The sequence below is a fragment of the Excalfactoria chinensis genome, chromosome 7 (genome assembly GCF_039878825.1).
Source record: "Excalfactoria chinensis isolate bCotChi1 chromosome 7, bCotChi1.hap2, whole genome shotgun sequence".
NCBI classification, from domain to species: Eukaryota; Metazoa; Chordata; class Aves; order Galliformes; family Phasianidae; genus Excalfactoria; species Excalfactoria chinensis.
The window spans coordinates 23,352,363-23,366,770 of NC_092831.1; the positions used below are offsets into that span (position 1 = coordinate 23,352,363).

Here is a 14,408-nt window from a genome sequence, read left to right on the forward strand (position 1 = left end):
AAGCCTATTTAATTTCCTGAATAACAGCATCAGCAGAATTTGATATGTAGAGAACAAAGTTATTCCAGTAGGAACAGTTAAGGTTTAGGAGGAAACACTAAAAAAATGGATGTACTGCAGACATCAAAAAGAGGTTTATGCATTTTATTGTCTGACCTGCTTGCAAAGAATTACAGAAAATGTTACATGCCTGAGGGCCAGGAAACCATGTTATTAGCTGTGTTTTAAAAGGCACTTTAAATTAATTTTTTGACAGACGGGATGAGAAGAGACAAGTGTCCTGCACTGCAAATGGCCTCCTGTTTGACATTTGTTCTTTGCTAGCCTGGAATTGCCTTTGTTGGCAGAAGGCTGGCGACACTAAGGTTTGTACTAGAAAGTTTGACTTTGTAATGTAACAGGATTGTGTTAGAAGCTGTTGAAGTTTGGACACCCTGAAGCATGTTCCTGCAGTTATATTTCGGTTAAAAGTTATGCCTTTCAGTACTGGTTTGCTGGTCTTCTGAACAATAAATATTTCTTTCCCAGCGTGAGTGATTATTTTATTTAGTATAGTTGTTATTAGAGTACATCTTCCATATTCATTGCAAAGATAACTTAAGAAATTAAGCAATTAAATGAATTTGATAAGGTTGTTGCTTAAAAACCTAACACAGTCTAAGTTGTATTCATAAATACAGCACTTGGTTTCATTATTTAGACCAGAAATTGTCCCATTCCTGTCGAAGGAAGCGTGCATTATTAATGTAATATTAGGGTAATCTAGTAAAGCAGAAGCTGTTTTTTACAATGCAGATTAATTTAAGTCAAGTCATTGTCTACAGTTGAAACTATTTAGCACAGCCGAGTGGCTTGGACCGAAGGATGGACTAGAAGATGGGTCTGTGTTTATTGGTGTTTTTTTCTTGGCTATTTTAATTCTCAATTATTTCATTTTTGATTTACAGATGTTTGACAGAATCAAACCATCTGATGAAGCTTCTGCTTCTTCAGCACAAGGTGAGACATTTGAAGTATATGCTTTCATTGCAGGTTTTTTCAGTGTAATAACCATCAGTACAGACATCAGTTCACCTTATAGTTTCAGTTGTATCATTTGATTTCCTAAATTTCAGGATGGAATTTAGATGGAAGAAGTGACTTCTAAATTGTCCAAGGGTTTCTGTACAAACATGATTTTCTTTCCCTATGGTGAGCTGTTTAAGACATGCTGCATTTTAGCTCTCTGATTATGGATAGAACAGTCTTATGAATGTAGATATCTTGATCCCAGACAAATGTGAAAGATACCTGCTCACTTCAACCATGAACAGGTGAAGCTTATTTTATGCACCTCATAGAGGATCTTTGAGGGTGGAAAAGATCTCTCTAAATGTTTATTTTAATGTTGAAACTTTCTTTAAAATGCTGTTTGTGATAGCTACAGTGTAAGGGAACTAACTGACTGCAGGTAAAAGCCTTTTTTTTTATTACTAATAGGAATGGAAAGACATGGCGTTGAAGGCTCACTACAACAGGACAGCAATAGCAGGTAAGTAAGGTGATAATCTAACTGACGTCCAATTGGCTGCTTACACAAAGTAAAACAAGAATAATGTGTTTTTCAACCTCATGTCATCTTGTGTAATGTTTGATAGTGATACAACGTAGATAATGTATGATGGAGATCATTTATCTTTACACATTTTATAAACTGTGGGGAAAGGACACTGTAGCGCCCAAAGCCAATTATGTGGGTGTCAGAATTTCTTAGTTTTCACTTTATTTGTTTTTCATTTCAGAAAGCTAAAAGTAGAATAATAAGAGAACGACTATCTTTTTCTGGACAGATTGATCTCTTCAGACTGTAACTAACTCAAATTAGAATCTGTGCTAGTTGTGCCTTTAATCTGTTACCCGTTGTTCTGCATTTAAGAAAAGTTATGTTGGGAATAGCTTACACTCCATATTCCTACTTGCTGTTGTAATTCCGAAATAGAAATGTTTATTTTGCAAGTTTGCTCCAGATCTATAGTAAGGTGGGTATTCTGAGTTAAGAACGTAATTAACAAGCCAACATTTCTCATTTTCTTTATGAAATGTTTGCTTCTTTCAGTTTACATTCAAGAAGGCAAGAACATCCTCAGCCTGGAGTATCCACCATGCAAAACAGACAAGGATATTGCAACTGCTGCCACGTACACTACAGTAATCTGGAGCAGGTAAGAAGGCTACTGCATAATTCAGCAGCAGACAGCAAGAAGTTCCAGTAGGCTTTGCCAACTTACAGAACATAATTTTCTGCACTGAATGACCGACTCTGAATGGAAATAAATCAGTTTGAGAGTTCTGCTACTTCCTTGTGTATACAAAGTCGAGGAAATCCTTCTTACCTGTTACCTGTTATAAAGAGGGTGGTACTATGGCATGCTTAACTGCAGTCTGCTTTTCTGAAGTGTCCCCCTACTATACTTTACGCTCATTAGATTTATTTCTGTATCTTTAACCTTGAGAATTAGATATACCATTAAGTATTAGAGATAATATGTTAGATATTGAAGCGGAGCACTTTTGATCAACTATTAGCTTATCTGTTCTTAATTCTCTTGATCTCTTGTCTTCTAGACTTTTTTAACTAGAGAGTAGAAATCTATTTAATCTGTGCGTATGAAAATTCTCCTTAATTTGAGTAAATTATGAGGGGTTTGCTCAAATGAAGGTCAAAAATATTCTTAATCATCATGTATAAATCTCTTTACAGTATTTGTTCCAGTCGCTCTGTGAGCAGAAGAGTGGCTGATTTAGATTCACTTCAGAAGGGATTTCAACACATTTCAGTATTATTTGCGTCTCCCTATGCACATTTTAAAATCTCATTGAATTCCAGCCTTAAAGTAGAAAAGGCTAAAGTTGTTTCTTTTTGTTGAAACATTTTTGTTGTGACAGTAATGTTTTAAATGGGAAATAACTCTTCTGAATAGATCAGTGTGTTAACAGTAATATTAAACTAGTTATCTCTTTTGTCTTTCTCCAGCATATTTTTAGCTCCCAGCACAGACATTTTACCACTTACTGCAGGAATCGTATGGGTACCAGTAGCTTGATGGAGCGTTTCCTGCAAGATGTTTTACACCATCATCCCCACAGATACCATGACAACAGGTATAATGATGTTTGTTTGTTTGCTTTTTAAATATATGCTAGTAGTCTGCTTGTATTGCGAGTTCTTTGTACTGTCCTATCACTGAACAGCACATTTTGCCCATTTGAGGTGAAACGTTCATATTGAACAGAATTTAAAACTGAGTGTATTTAAATAAGTATATTCCTTCAGTGTTGTCTCTGTGCTTCCAAACTTTGTTACACTGCTTATGAATTTGATACAGCACCACTGATCACAATTACATGTAAAGAGCTAACAAAAATTAGTAATATATTGGTCAGATAGTATATTAGCAGCATCTTTCTGTATGAAGGTCAGCTGAAAGGAAATTAGTTAAGTCTCATTCCTTGTTATAGGTATTAAAAAGACATTAAAAATCCTGGCCTGAACTGATTGTATCTTGATAAATAACTTTTTCTGGTATTCTTTCTATATTTCTCATAGAGAAAATATTGTCTACGCCTTAGGCCAACACCCAAATGAAAAAAGGCTGGTGTCTCTTGAGATATTGCTAGTACAAGGTCATTTCATTCAGTGAATAATTAATTAGGAAAACCAAGCTATCCATGTTCCTTTAAATTGCTGGAAGAAGGAGCAGAATAAGAAAAATACTGTACAAAATCTAGATAAGGTTGGATGATCAGTGTGAGAGGAATAATCCAGTGTACATACAGAGTTTGCATGAGGAAAACCAAAGGTGGAAAAGCGCGAATAGATTTTTGTTGTGATTCTGCTCTGAAAAATGACTGACTGATTGTTTTAGGTTCTTAAGTAATATCTGAAATAAGAATTAAGTCACTTGGATTGATAAACAGCTTGAGTCAGTTATCGAATACCTAAACAAATCATACAGTAAATGAGTTCACACAAAGGATCTTAAGATTATTGTTTAAAAGAATTACAAAAATATTTGTGAGACTTGATTTGTTTTTGCAGAACCAGCATCTCTGGTAGTGGTGTGGAAGAAGAAAGCACCTTATCTGAGCTTTGCCTCTTCCTGAATTTCAGAGGCAATCCCTTCCTCTTGATGTGATTGTTTGTTTTTTTCGTTAAAAAAGTAATATTGAGCATTTAAGAAATCTTTACTCGGATTTGAGGAGTAATTTGTAGTAAAACTACCAGAAATACCTCGCTTCAATTGAAGTTCTGTTCCCCCTGGAGGAATCTGCTTAGAAATTATTTTTGAAAGTCACACATCATCTTCTAAGTGAATGAAGAACCTGGGAGCTTGCTGAAGTTCATCCAAAACACAACCCATCTATATACAGTGTTCAGCAGCATCCAGATAGCAAGTGTTTCACACACAGATGGAAAAATTAAAGTGACCAAAAAAAAGAAAAAAGGAAAAAGAAAGTTCTACTCATTTTGGCCTTCTGTCTAGATTTAATCCTGATTTATAAGATTTTGGAGTTAAGTCAGAAATGCTATACCTAAGAGCTTAGGTGCTTAGCAGGGCACAGCAGTTCATCCGGCTGGCATAATTCGATCATCTGATGTGTTTGATTACATCACATTCATATGATAATAATCCTCTTTTTTTAATGTGTTACGTGAGATTTCTTCTAGTGCTTAGTCAGACCTAATAACCCTTATCTGTACTTTTATTCATTCTATTCATTCTTTTCATCAAGAATTCCACAGTATTCTATGTGATTATACACCCTTGACTGAGAAAAAATGTTTTATTTTTGGAGTTAGGGAAGGACTATTATACATTGTGCCATAATCTTTTCTTCATTCCTTTTAAAGTAACACTTGCATTTCAAGCATTGAGGGGGTGTATACTGCTGTTGGTAAATTGATATGGCTAGTGAGGCTCAAGCAAAGTGTGGTGCAAGTTTAATTCCTCGCTGTTTAGCAAAACTTAACTCAGCCTTCCCACTGCATTCCTTTATATTCAGAGGATAATTGTAATCACTTCTATGTCAAACTTTACAAAAATGGTAAGTGAGTCATAGAACAGCCTGAACCAGAGGGTTTTTGTTTCTGATGTTTTGTAATGGTTAAGAGTGATTTTTTTTCTTTTCTTTTTTTTCCTGACCTATTTGATATTAGCAGTCAGTTTTTGGTCTTTGATTGGTTTTTTTTCCTCCCTGAATAATAATTTATTTAGGTTTCTAAAAGGCTTCCAGAGATCTTTATCACTGCCTATTGCATGGTTCTGAGATCACTAAGACAAAGCTTTTCCTTTTCAGAAACCATGAAGGTGGCAAGATCTTAGAGTCTTCCAGCTATTTTATTCTACTGTGCTGTTACCTCAGCTAACTTAGCAGTTGCAGCTCTAAAAACTTTTAGTTGCTATGAAGCTTTTGTTTAGCTACTTTGAACTACTTTGTGTAGTTCAGCATCAACAATGTGTTTGCTACATTTGTTATTTCAGATCGAGTGGTGGCAGTCGATACATATGCGCATCACTCCATCACTCAACTTGAGTGAAGAATAATGTGCATCTTGCTGTGAAGTAAAATATTCTGGAAATTACTTCATTATAAATAGTATACTTTGTCAATTATTCCCTGATAACTGTGTAAGTGAACCATCTGTAAGAAACAAGAAACTAGAAGACTGTGAGTTGATGAGTGATAGTTTAGTCAAGAAAAATCACGAGGCATCTTTGAAAGCATAACAGACCTTGTGAATTGAGAAAAATTATCTTGATAACATCTGACATGTTGCATCTATCAAAAGCCAAGATTTTGGGCTGTTCCTCTATGAAGCTTAATAAGCAAGCTAAGGAAAATGTGATTAAAAATTAAAAGGTGATGAGTATGTAGCTGGCTGGAAGGATTTATTCTTAATTACTTCTGGCTTGGGGAAGAGCATGAAAAAGACAAGGAGGGATCCAACAGGATCTGATCTTGGATCACTTTTGAGCTCTATCTTGGGGCTTGAAATTGGTGGTTTCAAGCATAAATTATTGGTGTGTATTTTTTTAGTTTCTTTTGCTTTGCTTTTCTGTTTTGGTGGTTAATCCACTGAAGTACAGTGTGGTTTGGTTTTTTGTTTTTCTTGTTTCCTACACTAAGTCTTGTCAAATCTGTAGAGACCAAATGAAACTTTACTTCTAAATAAAAAATGAAAATGGTTTTTGAAACAGCTTATCCTATTATTTTTCAACCATAAAACAGATCTTCTAATCTGAGAATTCTTCTTTTATCTGCCATTTCTCAATAAAAGACTGAGACATTGCTACCCTCAGATAAGATCTCCTGTCATTGTTTCTCAGTATGAAGCATCTAGTTAGAAATGCTTGGTATCATCTGGCTGTACTAATAACTTTATAAACTTGGACATAATTAATATCTGCAAGTCCTTCAAGGACTTCTGCACATGTTGACTACTAAATGCGTACAACCAAGGAAATTACTATTCAGTGGAATTTATTCTCAGTACTTCCGCTAGCAGATGAATGCACCACAAAAGGTGCATGACTGTCTGCCATATATTCAAAAAGCATCTGTTTGGGTCTCACAAGGTCTGATTATAATTGTCAGGTGAAGCATCATATTCTCTTTTCGGTTGTATTTACTACATATAAAAACAATGTTCATCTGCTACACACATTTAAACCTTTGGTGTTCTAGAGATGCATAATAGAAATAGTCTGTATCTCTCTATTCTGTTAATTCTGCAAGATGTAAAACATATTTACCTGAAGCAATCCGGAAAACAGAACTGCTAGTTCCAGAATATCTGAAAATCTGCTGTTGCCGCAGTGAGCCTGGACAATCACAACTTAGCTTCTTAGAGAAGTGAGTCAGAGCTGTGGTATGTCTGTGAGAAACAAATAACAAGGAATTCCTTAGTAATGTGTGCAGAACATCCTATCAGGCAGCTGTGTTTTTCAGGAAGCAGGCATTAATACTGCATGGTATTTTTATATTATGTTGTATTATAATGCCCCATTTCCTTGCAAAGCTCATTATTTATCAAATCTTAGTTTTACCAAAGAAATAAGTTGTTTTTGAGCTCACAACTTCCAACAAAGGAAAACTATTTCCCCTAGCTTTTCTATACTTTTAAAAGTTTTGTAATGTAAGTTTGGCCATTCTTAATGGATAGTTGCATGAAGAGAGTAACCACGTAACTGGTCTAAACTGTTGTCTTTAGCTTTATGGACTGCTCCTTCCCCCAAATTCTAATGGAATGGTTTTGCTAAAGTAGAAAAGCTAGTATCTTGAGTTAGGTGCATTAGGCGCAAATACTTAAAAAAAAAATAAAATATATATATATATATGCATATTGTAAAAACTAAAAAAAAAAAAATAAATCATGTTTACAGTGTTTATATAGGATTTTTATTTTTTTTTTTAAACCCCTCTTAGGCCAACCTATGATGATATGCCACTGCCTGTCACTCCAGTGTCTGCCAGGATTGCTTCTTCAGGAGAGGTGGAAAAAAAGAAGAATAGAGGCAAACAAGTGACTTGCAGCAAAGACCAGGAATCCATTGGCGATGCCCGCTCTTCTGCTCCATGCCTATCTCATGAGCACACAAAGGAAACTTCTGTAACACAGACGTTTACTCAGAAATTAGAGACTGAAAAGGCACGTGTTACAGGAACATCCCAGATGTCTATGGGCAATTGTAGCAATGAGAAATGCAATGTCCTCAAAGATGCTCAAATTGCAAATCATAGCCATGAAGAACAGTTTACGGCTGTGAGCCCAGTACCTCAGCGTTTTCCTGTCAATAAGTTAGTTCACAGTTCTGCTGTTAATCGTAAAACAGAAAAAAATATTGAGACTTCATCATCATCAAATCGTATTCTGCATAGTGGATGTGATAACACAGGAATGGAGGTACGCAGCAGGAGTGCGTCGAAGCCTGCTCTGGCACTGGTTCACCCCAGATGCCCTTCAGTTTTGCATCAGAATCCTGTGTGCAGCCACAGGAATTCTTTACATGTTACCTCAGGTCAATCTCTTTTAAAACGAGATGGTTTACAAACTCAGGATGAAACTTTGGTGTCTGATTTCCGTCTCAGGGATACTGTGGGGATCAGCAGCTCCCTAGGTCTTGGGACTTCCCCACCTCTAGCAAGATTCAAAAATGTGAAGATGAGCAGAGGGGATGCAAGTTCAGTGGATGAAACAATTGAAAATGTTATTCTGAAATATTGCCATGGAACTGCATATGAAGAACTTCATTTCAAAGAGGAGAATAATCTCTGTTCAGCTTTTTCATCGCTTCTGGATCGTGCTGACTTAGAGGGCTCTGAAATGAGTTTTGACTGCGATGCACCTATTCAGTCAGGAACAGACTTACCCAAGGCAGCTATAAAAGACATAGAATTGCTAAAAGAGGTCCAAGTAAGTCTGCAAGATAAAGACTATGGGACACAGCTCTCTTCTGTTTTAAAAAGCGAGTCAGTGAAGCAAATAGAAACAGTGAAGCAGAATGTAGTAGTTCATCCTGAAGAAGCAGTTCTTCCAGCTCTGCCTCATGTGCCTCCTTCTTTTGTGGGAAAGACTTGGTCTCAGATAATGTATGAAGATGATATAAAAATCGAAGAACTTGTGCGTGATTTCAGGGAAGGTCGTTTTCGCTGCTACTTTGACAGTGAATCCTCAGCCAATTGTACAGGGAAGAGAATGAAGAAAAAAAAGCAGAAAGACGAAAAAAGGAACAATACTGCCGAGGGTAACAGAACAGAAACTGCATCGGTTAAAGCGCTGCCAGAGTTTAATGATGCTTTAAGTGGTGGCTCTGATTTTGATAACCCATCTTTAGCTTCAGACAGGCTGTGTGACCCGCAAATTCTTAAAACGCCTAGGAAAAGGACATGGCGCCTAGCTTCAAGATGTCAGGTGGTTAAAGTCAGCCATGGCACCCAAACAAGTCTATTGAACTACCCTGTAACAAAAAGAAAAATGACAAGAAGAGAATCTGATCCATCTGATCAAAAAGCAAGCATTATATGGCCAGAAAATGAAAAGACTCCAAACATGAAAACTAGACTATGTGCCCTTAAACTTCCTGAGTCCTATAGCAAGATCATGAGCCCTGTGCAGCCCAAGACAGTGGTGTATGTACTTTCATGCCCAGAGATGAAACAGTGTAAAGGTAAACCTGTAGATATTCCCCAAATGAGAAAAAATCGTAATTCTACAGATAGCAAGGACTCTGTAAGGTATACATACAAACAATGTTCTTTCAAGTATTATGACCCACTGACAAACAGAATTCTGAAAATGCCACCTAAGGGTTCAGTTGGAGAAAAAGCCAAAAAGCCTTCTCACGTTCGACAGCTGTTCAGAAGTCTCAGCTTTGATGCAAACATGAGGAAATTAGCTGATGTACAGAGAGAAGGCACACCAACAAAGTCCTGCAATCGGTCAGACTTCTATAGTTCATCTTCAGCAGCTTGTTTGCCAGAGTCAGGTAAAGGGAATGATACGCTCTCAAGTCAAAAAGCAGATGGATCTTCAGTTTCCACAGACAGAACAGATTGTGTGGTATCTAGTCACTCCGAGAACTCTTTTAAACAGCTGGTCATTTCACCTTTGAGTTCTCACCAGTCTGTTGTTGAAGGAGATGGTAGATTAACTCCATTTAACAGCAGAGTTAGCAAAACTCCTCTGACCTCCATCAGGGGTGACCGATTAGACAGAGAGAAACCAAAAGCAATATGGAAGAGAAAAGAAAGCACTAACAAAGAATCGTTTTTTTCCAAAAAAGCTGCAGGAGCCATGCCTGTCAGATGCACTGTTGCGAGGAGGGGAAACAGAGTAACAGCAGGCAAACAAACTTCCAGAACTAAAAAGCAACAAAAAGAGGGAATGAGAAGGAAACTTTCTCCTTGTGCCCAGAAATCTTCAGCGTTCCCCATTCACAGGCACCAAACAAGGAAAACTACAGTGGGAAAACACCTTAAGAAAGAAAAACCCGATGCTAAAAAATTAAATGTGAGGAAGAAGTCAAAGAGAACTTTTCTGAACTCAGCAGTCACAAGTATTTCTGAGAAGAGACAGAAAGGCACAGCGGGATCTTTTCCCAAGAAGCCAGAGCAAGCTTCTTCCAAAGTCAGAAGCTGGGAAGTAAGTGGAGATCGGGGTCACCCTAGCACTGTGAACCAACCCTCAAGAAGAATTTCTGCTGTACCATTACTTAGAAACTGTATTGTTCTACCAGGTGAGAGCTAGCCACCAAAACAACTTTTTTTTTCCTTTTTTTGAATAGCCAGCACCTGGAAAGGGAACAAATGGAGGCCATAGACAAAGCAGTTGAAGCATTAGAGCTGCAGAAAGTGCAAAGCCAGTCTAATGTGAAACAGGTACAACTTTAAACTCTTGTTCCTGGTATATGGAACGTTATATGTTGCACTGTTCTACTGTGTAAAGCTGCAGAAGTTGAGTGTTTGAGTTTAAAGCACTTAGATAGAGCCCTATTCACTAGGCTTCATCTTTGCATCAAAACAAACGGGCTTGAATAGTATGTTGTTTTAATGGGATTATCAGTGCATAATAGTGCACTATAATCAGGTAAATTAGAAGCCGTATTAATTGTGCCTACTCTCATTTTTTTTCCCCACATAATTCTTAAAGTGCAAAAAATGATTCTGTTATACTAGAAATTAAATTAATGTATATTAATCTGGGGTGAATTCTGTGTATGTACTTTGTGTTTGTATATATGCACACCTTGTTCAATACATAATACAGTATATATTTGCCTAATGAGTGGTATTGAGATTAGTATTGTATACAACTCAGATCAGTGCTTTTTAGAAATGAAATACAACTGTACGTGGTTTTATACTGATGCTTTTTCCTGAAATCATGTCCAAATCAGTTATTTTGGACAAAAAGTCACTGTGGGCTGTTACCTAGCAATAATGGACCATCCTGGTAAGGAAATATGTCTCTCCTGATTACCGTGGTGGTGGCTATACTGAATCCTCAAATTCCAAACGAAATGTAAGTTTAGCATTTTGTTTATTCTCTTTTGCTTTCCTTTTAGATAGCTTATTGGTAAAGATCATAGTTAAATTTGACATTCCTTAGGGAGGGGATAGAAATATTATAAGACAGACAAGTAGCAATGATTTCTTGTAGTGTTTCAACATTAAATTTGAGACCCTGTGCTTTTTTTTGGTTTTAATTGGGTGCACTGTTGGTTACATTTTTGTGTGCTGAAGCTCAAAGCTTATTTTAAATAGTCAGTACAATATTAAAATACAACAAACCTGAAGCAGCAACCAATGTGTTAAAGTTAAAACAGCTGCTTAAAACAGATGTTTACGTAAGTTGAATTAAAAAATAAAAGTAAAGTATTCCATAATGATTCTTGTTAGGCGATTGATACTCTGACTTTGTCTGTTGGGAAAGAAGTCTAATATTCTGCTGTTTTGGTTATACTTGGTTTTGAGTTTTGTTCTGCTTTGGTTTCCTTGTTTTTTTCTTTGCATTCATTTTGGTGGTTTTTATTTGCTTTCAGTTTTTATGATGACAGCTTATTTGATTAAAAAATGTTTAGGATACAGAAATCCCAGTGCTGAAATTGTTTGTACACTTTAAAAATCAGTATCAATTTTTCATTTGTCTTAAGATTCGGGCAGAGAATCAAGCTTCATCACAGTCTGGGCTCTTGTTTGTACATCTGCAGTTTGATGCATTATATGATATATCCTACTGTACATGTCTTTGTAAATTCTATATTTGTACAATATGTCTTTTTTAGATAGAATAAGAATAGCTTATGAAAGACCCTGCTGACCCTGCAATTGCACACTGTACCTCCGGTGCATTCGCTCCAAATCAAAACTTGTTCTTGGTTAATCTTCTGAAGGGTCACCAGTTTGTACTGAGATAAAGCTGCACTTTGAACTGTTGTATTTTTAAATGAAATGTCTGAAAGAAATGTAGAAGCTGTCATCATAAACTATTCATTGTTAAAAAATGCATCACAAAACTCCCCCAAATATACATACATGCATATTTCCCAGCATAAATTAAAGAAGTGCGTGTACTTAAACCAGTTTTTTTGCAAGTCAAATATAGTCTGACTTTTTTAAAATTTTTCTTTTAGTTTTGAAATAAAAGTTGATTTCTATGAGTGAGTTTTCCTATGGTTGTCAGTTGACAAAGAATCTTATGACTGTATTAAAAGTCACTGGAAAATAAAGGGTTATAATATGAGTTTTTATAGTCCTCTGAACTAATTGTGCCTGTATAATTTAATATTTTGTCTAATATAAAACTGATTTTTTTAAAGCAAAATTTTAATGGAATGGTTTTTATAGAAAGGCTAATTTTTAGAATAAAGTTTTAATGCTTAAAAAAGATTTATAAGATAAAGTTTGTTTTAAAGCAAAGCTTTAAATTAACTATATATAAGTCCCATTCTAACATATTTTTATGATACAAGAACGCTTTCCTATCTGACTTCATCAGTCTCATTTTTCACACTATTGTACACACAAAAAGTAATGGATTGTTCTGTTTGTGAATAAGGTTTGATGCACATTCTACCTTAAGATTGCTAGTGTATGTTTGTTTACCCTCAAAAATACTGTTTTCCATACTCATTTATTGCAAGCTTGTGTTTGTCTAGCATGCAAATTTCCTTGAAACTTTGAGTAATAAAATACATTGAGGACTACAGAATGAGTAATTTTTTAGCATGACTTTTTCTTTTCACAAATAACATACTCCTAGGTGTGAGTCCACTTTTTTAAACATTGTATTTAAATAAAAGTGTAAGAAGATACATATTTAACTCTTTAAAGCATCTCTTAGATCTATCAATATTTACTAAAGAAAACAAATCTGGAATAAATTTGGAAATACTTCAGTGGTTGATGTCGAAAAGAGATTTGATATGTAGCTCACATTTTTTCTGTGCTTCAGTCCTGACTGTTTAAAAACCTTTTGAGTGAATGTTCAGTGGCTAAGAGGGAAGAAGGGAAACTGTGGTATGAAAAACAACTGTAGACATTATCTTCAAAAGAGAACTGATGAAGATGCACTCAAGATGTACAGAAAGAAAAAAAGAGACATTTCTCTGAAGTCTAAATGAATTATTTCCTTAACAAGAAAGTTTTTTGCTGTTAGAGATTTTGCTACCATTCTTGAATACCACATTGTTCAGTAGCAGTATTGCTGAAACTTCAACATGTGGTTGAGAAGATTTCAGCAAAGGAAACTGTGTGCTGAAATATTTTCTTACTGAAACGGATGGGAGGGATTTTTGGATTGGTGCTTTTATTAGCATTAACAGATAAAGGAAATCATCAATATATTTGTATATCTGGATGTACAAAAGTAAGCAAATGTGACTTGATAACAAGCAAAATCATACTGTTAGAATTGTATTGGTAGCAGTTACGTGCTGAATGTTTTATAGTGGCTTTAAAAAAAAAGTTTGCACAGACATTTGACCTACTATATGGTCCTGCTTATTCTTAATATGTTTCATAATTTTGATGCTATGAAAGTACTTGTAGGGTGGAATAATACAAAGATAATAACAGATACTCAAAACACTATTTAGAGAGAAAAACTCACCAATATGGATGCCTTCACTGGGAAATGCTGAAGCAATCTCCAGCAGGGAGCAAACTCCAAGAGATGCTGCCTTAGCGCTGGTCAGCCCTTAAATGAGGTCTAGAGGAGGTGGAGTCAAGCTCCACCACTTCCAGAAGCACAGCTGAATTACTCTCACCTGTGCCCCAACAGCTGACCTGACACTTGCCTTATCTGTTTAATCAGAGGTTCAGGCTGTGAGTACCGGTTCCCATACAGTACTCATTTGACTTTTTAAAACAGACTTATTCTAAGCAGCTTGATTTTTACTTCTAGTATTGCACATCTGTGTTAGATAAGCAGAGTATAAGACTCCCCCCCCAAAATTTCAATGCCTGATCCATGCAATTAGCAGTTCTTCAGTTGTTTTTCTGATTATCTGTAGGGGGCCGGTTAGGTCAGGGCTTGAAGTGGTGATTGAGCGCCTGGTGAAGGGGTTTGGCTGGCCCAGGGAGCACAGGCAGATTGTTTCCACATGTGCTCTCCAGCCGACCGGAAGGGGTGGGCACAGGTAGAGCCCCCTGGGCTCATATAAGGGGCAGCTACTGAAGGGAGAGCATCTCTTGCATCTAGTCTCCTGTTGAAGATGAGTGCTGTGTAGCCAGGGAGCCTCTTCACCAGCTGGGTGAGTGCTGTTCTTTTTTTTTGTATACGACTATTGGCTTGTTTGTGAATGCTTGGTCTGGTATCACTAAGAATGTGTCGGAAGCTATTTTGCTTCTTTGAGAGCAGAGTGTTG

The 14,408-nt window shown here is 36.3% G+C and overlaps 2 protein-coding genes across 3 annotated transcripts in view; one reads left to right on the plus strand and one right to left on the minus strand.

The window, feature by feature from the left end:
- CMKLR2 (chemerin chemokine-like receptor 2) overlaps positions 1-14,408 on the minus strand; it is a 42,509-nt gene that overhangs the window by 21,880 nt on the left and 6,221 nt on the right. The window contains exon 2 of the mRNA XM_072342017.1: positions 6,795-6,916. The gene's annotated coding sequence lies outside the window, so the exon portion shown is untranslated. The remainder of the gene's footprint in view (positions 1-6,794; positions 6,917-14,408) is intronic.
- Positions 172-12,776, plus strand: ZDBF2 (zinc finger DBF-type containing 2). Of its 2 annotated transcripts, XM_072342007.1 has the most exons (7): positions 172-365; positions 948-999; positions 1,480-1,531; positions 2,096-2,201; positions 3,014-3,141; positions 7,468-10,183; positions 10,326-12,776. In XM_072342007.1, exons 2-7 carry the CDS (start codon positions 948-950, stop codon positions 10,371-10,373), a joined length of 3,102 nt encoding a protein of 1,033 aa, XP_072198108.1. In that variant the 5' UTR covers positions 172-365; the 3' UTR covers positions 10,374-12,776. The 2 variants fall into 2 exon arrangements, with proteins under 2 accessions (XP_072198108.1, XP_072198107.1); XM_072342006.1 differs by having other exon boundaries at positions 173-365; positions 7,468-12,776.

Bases quoted from the DNA above. Each gene is read 5' to 3' on its own strand.
- ZDBF2 (XM_072342006.1), top strand. From the start codon at position 948: ATGTTTGACAGAATCAAACCATCTGATGAAGCTTCTGCTTCTTCAGCA. The intron at 1,532-2,095 runs GTAAGTAAGGTG...TGCTTCTTTCAG, and splicing joins CAACAGGACAGCAATAGCAG to TTTACATTCAAGAAGGCAAG. The intron at 3,142-7,467 runs GTATAATGATGT...AACCCCTCTTAG, and splicing joins CACAGATACCATGACAACAG to GCCAACCTATGATGATATGC.